General features: G+C 48.0%; 1 protein-coding gene across 1 annotated transcript; it reads left to right on the top strand.

The window, feature by feature from the left end:
* The first annotated feature begins 336 nt into the window (after window positions 1-336).
* Window positions 337-10072, top strand: LOC119939665 (SLP adaptor and CSK interacting membrane protein). Its single transcript, XM_038759821.1, has 4 exons — window positions 337-448; window positions 3035-3098; window positions 8337-8416; window positions 9716-10072. The coding sequence occupies exons 1-4, from the start codon at window positions 337-339 to the stop codon at window positions 9901-9903; spliced, it is 444 nt and encodes a 147-aa protein (XP_038615749.1). The 3' UTR covers window positions 9904-10072.

Raw genomic sequence — 10072 nt, 5'->3', positions numbered from 1 at the left:
TTACCTCCTTCCCCTCCCCACAGCACCTGTATATATGTATATATGTTTGTATGTATTTATTACTCTATTTTATTTGTACATATCTATTCTATTTATTTTATTTTGTTAATATGCTTTGTTTTGTTCTCTGTCTCCCCCTTCTAGACTGTGAGCCCACTGTTGGGTAGGGACCGTCTCTAGATGTTGCCAACTTGGACTTCCCAAGCGCTTAGTCCAGTGCTCTGCACGCAGTAAGTGCTCAATAAATACGATTGATTGAATGAGTGAACGATACCCGGGTTTCTGTGATGCCAACCCATTCTGCCTGTTTCCTGTCCCTTGCAGGGCTTCGCCGTGATGTCTTGGTGGCGGGAGAATTTTTGGCTGCTCATGGCCGTGGCTATTGTTGTTGTCTCACTGACCATCGGCCTGCTGATGTACTGTATCTGTAAGAAGCAGCTCGCACGAGGTAAGGAACGATTTGCACGGGGTGGTAAGGGCGTCGGGAGACCCTGTCCTAGTCCTAGAGGACCAGCGCGGCTCAGTGGAAAGAGCCCGGGCTCGGGAGTCAGAGGTCATGGGTTCGAATCCCGGCTCTGCCACTTGCCTGCTGTGTGACTTTGGACAAATCACTTAACTTCTCTGGGCCTCAGTTCCCTCATCTGTAAAAGGGGGATTAATCAATCAATCAATCATATTTATTGAGCGCTTACTGTGTGCACAGCACTGTACTAAGCACTTGGGAAGTCCAAGTTGGCAACATATAGAGACGGTCCCTACCCAACAGTGGGCTCACAGTCTAGAAGGGGGAGACAGAGAACAAAACCAAACATACTAACAAAATAAAATAAATAGAATAGATATGTACAAGTAAATAAATAAATAAATAAATAGGGTAATAAATATGCACAAACATATATACATATATACAGGTATGCATATATATAGGGCTTTGGGAGTCAGAGGTCATGGGTTCGAATCCCAGCTCTGCCACTTGCCTGTTGTGTGACTTTGGGCCAATCACTTAACTTCTCTGCACCTCAGTTACCTCATCTGGAAAATAGGGATTAAGACTGTGAGCCCCAAGTGGGACAACCTGATTACCTTGTATCTACCCCAGCGCTTAGAACAGTGCTTGGCACATAGTAAGCGCTTAACAAATACCAACATTATTATTATTAGTCCTGGCCCTACCCCTGGGCCGCTGGGTGACTGTGGACAAGTGGCCCAACCTCTCTGAGTTTTTTTTGATGGTATTTGTTAAGCGCTTACTATGTGTCAGACACTGTTCTCAGCGCTGAGGTGGGTACAAGTTAGTCGGATCGGACACAGTCCCTGTCCCCGGTGGGGCTCATTCATTCATTCATTCATTCATTCAATCATATTTATTGAGCGCTTACTGTGTGCAGAGCACTGTACTAAGCTCTTGGGAAGTACAAGTTGGCAACATATAAGTTGGCTCATGGTCTAAATAGGTGGGAGAAGAGGTATATAACCCCATTTTACAGTGGAGGGATCTGAGGCACAGAGAAGTGAAATGACTTGCCTAAGGTTCACACAGCAAGCACTTGGCAGGGCTGGGATTTGAACTCAGGTCCTTTGACTCCCAAGACCGTAATCATTCCACTAGGCCACGCTGCTTCTCATAAGCTGCTTCTCTAGAGAAGCAGCGTGGCTCAGTGGAAAGAGCCCGGGCTTTGGAGTCAGAGGTCATGGGTTCAAATCCCGGCCCCTCCAACTGTCAGCTGGGTGACTTTGAGCAAGTCACTTAACTTCTCTGTGCCTCAGTTCCCTCATCTGTAAAATGGGGATTAGGACTGTGAGCTCCACGGGGGACAACCTGATCACCTTGTAACCTCTCCAGCGCTTAGAACAGTGATTTGCACATAGTAAGTGCTTAATATGTGCCATCAATCAATCAATCATATTTATTGAGCGCTTACTGTGTGCAGAGCACTGTACTAAGCACTTGGGAAGTACAAGTTGGCAACATATAGAGACAGTCCCTACCCATATGATTCGGTTTCCTCGAAAGCAAAAATGGAGCTAATATATCCTGCCTTTCCCTTCCTCACAGGGATGGTGGGAGGATGGGAAACAGCATGGCCTAGTGGAAAAAGCCCGGGCACGGGAGTCCGAGGACCTGGGTTCTAATCCCGGCTCATTATTAAGAAGTGATGTGGGCGCTGCTGTAGACGTGCTCTGGGAAATTAAAATTATTATAAATTTAAGGGGTTCACCAGGCTACTTGCGGGGGGTGGGGGGTGGATACTATTCTAGGTGGGGCTGGGGGGCAACCATTTTGGGGAGGAATTAAAGCCTTCAAATACTTTCCTTTGGGCAGGACGGTGGGCATGGAATTAGGGGGGCACCCAAACTCCTTAGTCCTGGGCATGCCCAGGGCTTCATCCAGCTGCTGGGCTCCCCAAGGTCCTCTCTGGATTCATTCCTTCATTCATTCAATCGTATTTATTGAGCGCTTACTGGGTGCAGAGCACTGTACTAAGCGCTTGGGAAGTCCAAGTTGGCAACATATAGAGGTGGTCCCTACCCAACAGTGGGCTCACAGTCTGCATGGGGCTCTGGATCTGACCCTTCCTCAAAGCCCCAGCCCCCAGGCCGGCACCCCCTTCCCATTCCCTCACCTTCCCACCCCCTCCATTTAAATCTTGGCATTTTGCTACTCTGAGGTTTCCATCTTTTGGTGGGTGGGAGTCTTTTGGGATCATCCAGAACATAATAATGACTGCGGTATTTGCCGAGTGCTTACTATATGCCTAGCCCTGTAGTAAGCTCTGGGGTAGCTAGGAGATGTTTGGGCCGGATACATCCCCCTGCCCCACGTGGGGCTCACAGTATAGGAGAGGCGACAATCATTTAATCCCCATTTTACAGATGAGGGAACTGAGGCCCGGGGAAGAGACGTGACTTGCCCGAGGTCACGCAGCAGGTTCCCTCCACCAGGCCTCGCTGATTAGACCGCCAGGGATTTCCTAGATGCTATATGACTTACAGCCTTGGCTACTTCTTCTTCCAATTGAGCTCTTTTCCGTAGGAGAGAGTTGGCCCATTCCCAAGTCTCTGAAACAGAAACCGAAAAAAGAAGAAAGGATGTATGAGTAAGTTTAAAAGTAAATTTAATTTGGGCGGGGGGGGGGGGGTGGGGGGGTGGGGGGGGCGGTGGAAATGATCTAATTGTGGTATTTCATTCATTCATTCATTCATTCAATCGTATTTATTGAGTGCTTACTGTGTGCAGAGCGCTGGACTAAGCGCTTGGAAAGTACAATTTGGAAACAGAGACAATCCCTACCCAACAACAGGCTCACAGTCTAGAAGTGGGAGAAAGACAACAAAACAAAACAAGTAGATGGGCAAGGTTAAGCACTTACTATGTAACAGGCGCTGTACTAAGTGCTGGGGTGGATACAAGATCATTGGGTTGGGCACAGTTCTTGCCATTCAATCACAGTAAGCTCTCAATAAATACGGTTGATTGATTGATTCAATTGTATTTACTAAGCGCTTACTGGATGCAGAGCACCGTACTAATCACTTGGGAGAGTACAATAGAACAATAAACACATTCCCTGCTCACAACCAGCTTACAGTCTAGACGGGGAAACAGGCATTTATAAAATAAATAAATTACAGATATGGACATAAGGGCTGTGGGGCTGGGAGGGGGGATGAACCAAGAGAGCAAGTCAGAGTGACGCGGAAGGGAGTGGGAGAAGAGGAAAGGGGGGCTTAGTCTGGGAAGGCTTCTTGGAGGAGATGGGCTTTCATTAAGGCTTTCAAGCAGAGGAGAGTAGTTGACTCTCGGATTTGAGGAGGGATGGAGTTCCAAGCCAGAGGCAGGAAGTGGGCGAGGGGTCAGCGGTGTGATAGATGAGATCAAGGAATAGTGAGAAGGTTAATGTTACAGGAGATAAGTGTGAGGGCTGGATCAATCAATCAATCAATCAATCAATCAATCATATTTATTGAGCGCTTACCATGTGTAGAGCACTGTACTAAGCACTTGGGAAGTACAAATTGGCAACATATAGAGACAGTCCCTACCCAACAGTGGGCTCACAGTCTAGGGATTGGGGGACGGGTGACTGACTGCTTTAAACCTAATGGTGAGGAGTTTCCGTGTGATGTGGAGGTGGATGGAGTTTCTTGAAGAGTGGGGAAACACGTCCTGAACGTTTCTGCAGAAAAATGATCCGGGCAGCAGAGTGAAGTATGGACTGGAGTGGGGAGAGACGGGACATTGGGAGGTCAGAGAGGAGGCTGGTACAATAATCGAGGTGGGGTAAGATAAGTGATTGTATTAACAGGGAAGCAGTTTGGATGGAGAGGAAAGGGCAGATTTTAGCCGTGTTGTGAGGGTGGAACCGACAGGATTTAGCGATGGATTGAATATGTGGGTTGAATGAGAGAGAGGAATCAAGGATTTCTAGACTGTGAGCCCGTTGTTGGGTAGGGACCGTCTCTATATGTTGCCAACTTGTACTTCCCAAGCGCTTAGTACAGTGCTCTGCACACAGTAAGCGCTCAATAAATACAATTGAATGAATGAATGAATCAATGAAAGGATAACTCCAAGATAATAATAATAATAATAATAATAATAGTAATAATAATAATATTAATAATAATAATGACATTTGTTAAGCACTTACTATGTGCAAAGCACTGTTCTAAGCGCTGGAGGGGATACAGTGTGATCAAGTTGTCCCACGTGGGGCTCACAGTCTTAATCCCCATTTTTACAGATGAGGTAACTGAGGCTCAGAGAAGTTAAGTGACTTGCCCAAGGTCACACAGCAAACTTGTGGTGGAGCCAGGATTCGAACCCATGACCTCTGACTCCAAAGCCCATGTCTTTTCACAGAGCCATGCTGCTTCTCTATGGGTTTGTGGGCTTGTGAGACAGGAAAGATGGTGGTGCCGACTTCATCATCATCATCATCATCATCAATCGTATTTATTGAGCACTTACTATGTGCAGAGCACTGTACTAAGCGCTTGGGAAGTACAAATTGGCAACATATAGAGACAGTCCCTACCCAACAGTGGGAAAGTCACGGGGAGGACAGGGAAGATAAGGAGTTCTGTTTTGGACATGTTAAGCTTGAAGTGACGGGAGGACATCCAAGTAGAGATGTCCTGAAGGCAGGAGGAATTGAGAGACTGCAGAGAGGGAGAGAGATCAGGGATGGAGATGTGGCTTTGGGTGTCATCCGCATAGAGGTGGTAGTTGAAGCCATAAGAACGAATGAGTTCTCCAAGGGATGGGGTGTAGATGGAGAATAGAAGGGGACCCAGAACTGAAGCTTGAGGGGGCCCCCACGGCTAGGGGGTGGGAGGCAGAGGCTTTAATATAGCTTTATTTCTATTTGTTCGCACGATTTTGACACCTGTCTACATGCTTTGTTTTGTTGTCTGTCCCCCCTTCTAGACTGTGAGCCCGTTGTTGGGTAGGGGCCGTCTCTATCTGTTGTTGACTTGTACTTCCCAAGCGCTTAGTCCAGTGCTCTGCACACAGTAAGTGCTCAATAAATACGATTGAATGAATGAATGAATCCGCAAAGGAGACTGAGAATGAGTGCCAGAGAGATAAGAAGAGAACCAAGAGAAGCCAAGGTTGGATAACGTTTCCAGGAGAGGGGGTGATCAACAGGGTCGAAGGCAGCTGAGAGGTCGAGAAGGATTAGGATAGAGTTGGATTTGGTAAGAAGGAGATCATCGGTGACCTTTGAGAGGGCGGTTTCTGTGGAGGGAAGGGGACGGAAGCCAGATCGGAGGGGGTCAAAGAGAGAGTTGGAGGAGAGGAACTTGAGACAGCGGGTGTAGACCACTCGAGTGCTCAAGGAGTTTGGAGAGGAATGGTAGGAGGGAGATGGGGTGAGAGCTGGAGGGAGCCATGGAGTCAAGAGAGGGCTTTTTGTTTTTGGAAAAGGGAGACATGGGTGTGTTTAAAAGCAGTGGGGAAGAAGCCGTTGAACAGTTGAAGATGGCTGTGAGGGAGGGGGCAGGTGTTTTGATACGGTGAAAAGGAATGGGGTCAGATGTGCAGGTGGAGGGGGGGATTTTGAGAAAAGGGAGGAGATCTCTAGAGATGCTGCTGGGAAAAATGGGAGAGTTGAAGAGGGAACAGGAGAGGGGAGGGGCTGAGGGGGAGCAGGGGAGGTTTTAGGGCAATCACGCCTAATAGTGTCAATTTTTTTAAAAAGTAGGTGGCCAGGCCAGGCCAGGTGGCTGTCCCACATGGGGCTCACAGTCTCAATCCCCATTTTACAGAAGAGGAAACTGAGGCACAGAAAAGTGAAGTGATTTGCCCAAGGTCACACGGCAGACAACGGGTGGAGCAGGGATTAGAACCCAGGTCCTCTGCATCCCAGGCCTGGGCTCTGTCTGCTTCTCAAAATGACCCGGCCCTGATATTGATCCCAGATTGGATTTGCGATGAGGAAATTCCTTAAGATTTTTTCATATGGGGATGCTTTTCCTGCCAAAATTGGATGCACCTAGTGAGAGAGAAGCAGTGTGGCCTGATAGATAGATCTCAGGGAGTCAGAAGGACCTGGGTTCTAATTTGGCTCTACCACTAGTCTGCTGGGTGACCTTGGGTAATTCACTTAACTTCTTGGTGCCTCAGTTACCTCATCAGCAAAATGGGGACTAAATCTGTGAGCCCCACGTGGGACAGGGACTGTGTCCAACCTGATTTACTTGTATCTACCCCAGTGCCTGTACACACTAAGTGCTTAACAAACAGCATCAGAAAAAAAAAAGAGGGAAGAGTCCTTAATTTGACTCTGGGGCAGTACAATATTTACGCTTTTTAGATCCAAAGAGTTCAGATTCCCTCTATGCCTACCCTCAAGTACCTTTCGGCAAGACATGCCAGGGGAGGTGACTTTTGATAAAACTTGATGGTATTTCTATTTGGCCCCTGTGGTTGATGGTTTTAATGATATTGTCCTAACAATACCACGGTATAGCTCAGACAAAATACTGTCTGCAAGGAGCAAACGTTTGACTGAAACCCCTTAATCATATGCATGGTATCTTACTACCTTTTATGGACGGGGGAATCAATCAGTCAAACAATTAATCAATGAAATTTATTGAGCTCTTACTAGGTGCGGAGCACTGTACTAAGTGCTTGGAGAGTACAATACAACCTGCCACTTAGGCACTTTGCGCGACCTCAACAAGTGTTTTGTCAACTTCCTGTACCATGTATATGATAATAATAATAGTGGCATTAATTAAGTGCTTACTATGTGCAAAGCACTGTTCTAAGCGCTGGGGAGGTTACAAGGTTATCAGCTTGTCTCATGTGGGGCTCGCAGTCTTAATCCCCATTTTACAGATGAGGTAACTGAGGCCCAGAGAAGTGAAGTGATGCCCAAAGTCACAAAGCTGACAATCGGCGGAGCCGGGACTTGAACCCATGACCTCTGACTCTAAAGCCCGTGCTCTTTCCATTGAGCCACGCTGCTTCTCAATATATATAACAGTATATGCTTCTCAGCATATGTGGTACTTTTTAAGCGCTTACTATCTGCCAAGCCTTGTACTAAGCACTGGGGTAGATACAATCAGGGGTATTTACGAGCGCCTATTGAGTGCAGAGCACTATACTGAGCGCTTGGGAGAATTCACTCCAACAGTGCACTCTGTATAGTGTAGCGTAGTTGTGATCCTTGCCCACCACAAGTTTACAATCTAGAAGGGGAGACAGACATTTATATAAATAAATTGCAGACATGTACATGGGATCCCTGCCTATAACGATCTTACAGTTTCTGGGGGAGACCGACATTAAAATAAACAAGGGACAGGGGAAACACCATTCAACGCTATCGACTTGTTGTCAGATCGAGGTTATCAAACCCCAGGTTAGAGGGCCCAAATCCATGGCAGAAAAGTTGCCGAACTCAGCCCCGCCACTGGCTTGTGATTTTCCAGTCGGTGAAACTGCAATATCTTTAATTTATTGATTTATATTTGCAAAGTGCTTCGCACATAGTAAGCGCTTAATAAATGCCATCATTATTATTATTTATATTAATGTCTATCTCCCCCTCTAGACTGTGAGCTCGTTGTGGGCAGGGAACGTGTCTGTTTATTGCTGTAAACTACGCTCCCGAGCACTTAGCACGGTAAATACGCTCAGTAAATACGACTAAATGAACGAACGAATGAATGAAAAAGCGGGATTGGATGTCTTTCCGCTCCGGCGGCCAACGGGCCAAGCCCGAACCGTGCCGTTTTTTTTCCCACAATTTCTCCTAACCTGCCTCGACTGTAATCAAGGCCCACGCGAGCCAACCCTGATGACGTTTCTTTCTTAGGAATTTCCGCAATGAAACTCCAGAGTATGTCCCCCCGCTGCCGCCCCGAAACCTCCCTTTGGACGACACGTTCCCCGGCGGTGAGCACTTGATGAAGTGTCGGTTTTGTGTGTTTGATGGGCAACCGGTTGAGCCGGAGGCGACGGGGTTGGGGGGAGAGGGCAGCGAAGAAGAGGAGAAGAAGCTTGTTCAGCCGGGATGCGGAACAGATTCAAAACCCGCTCGGGCCTTCAAAACTTCCAAACGAAAATTGAAAACTTGGGCCTTCGAACCTTTAGTTTGAGGCCTTGGGTCCCGCGTCCCGGGCGTTTCTGCCGTCTTGCAAGGGCCAGTGTTCCTGGGGAAAGGTGGTCGGGGTCTTTCAGATGGGACCCTGCCCGGTGAGGGTGTCCAGAGCGACAGCATCTGTCCTCCCTCATAACGAAATTCTGCCTCTCTGCTTGGCTGCCTTTCTCCACAGATTCACGTGAAGGGGCTCAGCGTCAAAAAATCTCTTTTTCTTTCGCCAGATCGGGGTAGTGATCCGGGAGAGCCTGAAAGGGCGAGTCAGGATGTCTGACGTCCAGCTTGTGTTTTCATCTGGAAAATAGGGTGTCTTGGCCCCATCCCACCAGGTCTTTATGGTGCCAACAATAATAGTGATAATAATTAGGGTATTTGTTAAGCACCGACTTTGTGCCAAGCACTTTCCTAAGCGCTGGGGTAGATACAAGTTAACCAACGCAGTCCCCGTCCCAAGTGGGGCTCGCCGTCCTAAGTAGGAGGGAGAAGAGGGATTGAATCCCCATTTTAGAGATGAGGACACTGAGGCCCGGAGAAGTGAAAAGACTTGCCCCACGTCCACAGCAGGCAAGTGGCGGAGCCGGGATGGGAACTCAGGGTGGACTAGTGGATAGAGCACGGGGCTGGGAGTCAGAAGGAACTGGACGAAAGTGCCGGCTTCCCTATTTGTCTGCTGTGTGGCCTAGGGCAAGTCACTTCACTTCTCTGGGTCTCAGTTCCCTTATCCATAAAATGGGACTTAGGACTGTGAGCCTCATGTGGGTCATGGACTGTGTCCAATCTGATTAGCTTGTATCTCCCCCGGCGCTTAGTACAGTGCCTGGCACATAGTAAGCACTTAACAAATACCACAATTATTATTATCATTATTATTATTAGGCCAGGCTGCTTCTCTGTGAGGCCATGTCTCCCCCCCGGACTGTAAGCTCGTTGTGGGCAGGGAATGTGTCTGTTTATTGTGCTCTGCACACAGTAAGCGCTCAATAAATACGACTGAATGAATGAACTTATAACACCTGCAGTCCTTGGGTCAGAAAAGGGGTATTTGGATACCCGATAGAAGCGGGCTTCTGAGGATGTTTTTATTCGATTTACAGTTTCCCAAGATGGTCCGACCCAACCAGGAGACGCGTACTCCTCCGTGAACAGGGACCGAAGGCCCGAGAAGAGATCTTCCAGCTACGACGAACCGGATGCCGACCTCTACATCGAACCCGAGGAGGGCTACGATGACGTCGAGATCCCCGCGGTCACCGGCCCCGGGCCGCCGGTTTCTTCTTTTTAGGCCGCGGCGAAGGGACCGATTTGTTGGAAACTAAACCCGCTGGCCCAAACCGACCGACCCTTTATTGGGTGGGCTGTATTTGATGAACCTTTGTGAGAGGAGCAGCCCGGATCAGTTTTCATCTTATTGGGAACTGGAAAGAGGAACTTGGTGGTGGTGGCTTTTTGGG

Source organism: Tachyglossus aculeatus, chromosome 17, assembly GCF_015852505.1.
Source record: "Tachyglossus aculeatus isolate mTacAcu1 chromosome 17, mTacAcu1.pri, whole genome shotgun sequence".
Classification (NCBI taxonomy): Eukaryota; Metazoa; Chordata; class Mammalia; order Monotremata; family Tachyglossidae; genus Tachyglossus; species Tachyglossus aculeatus.
Note: the sequence above shows the minus strand (reverse complement) of the source record. Positions and strands in the feature narration are given on the sequence as shown.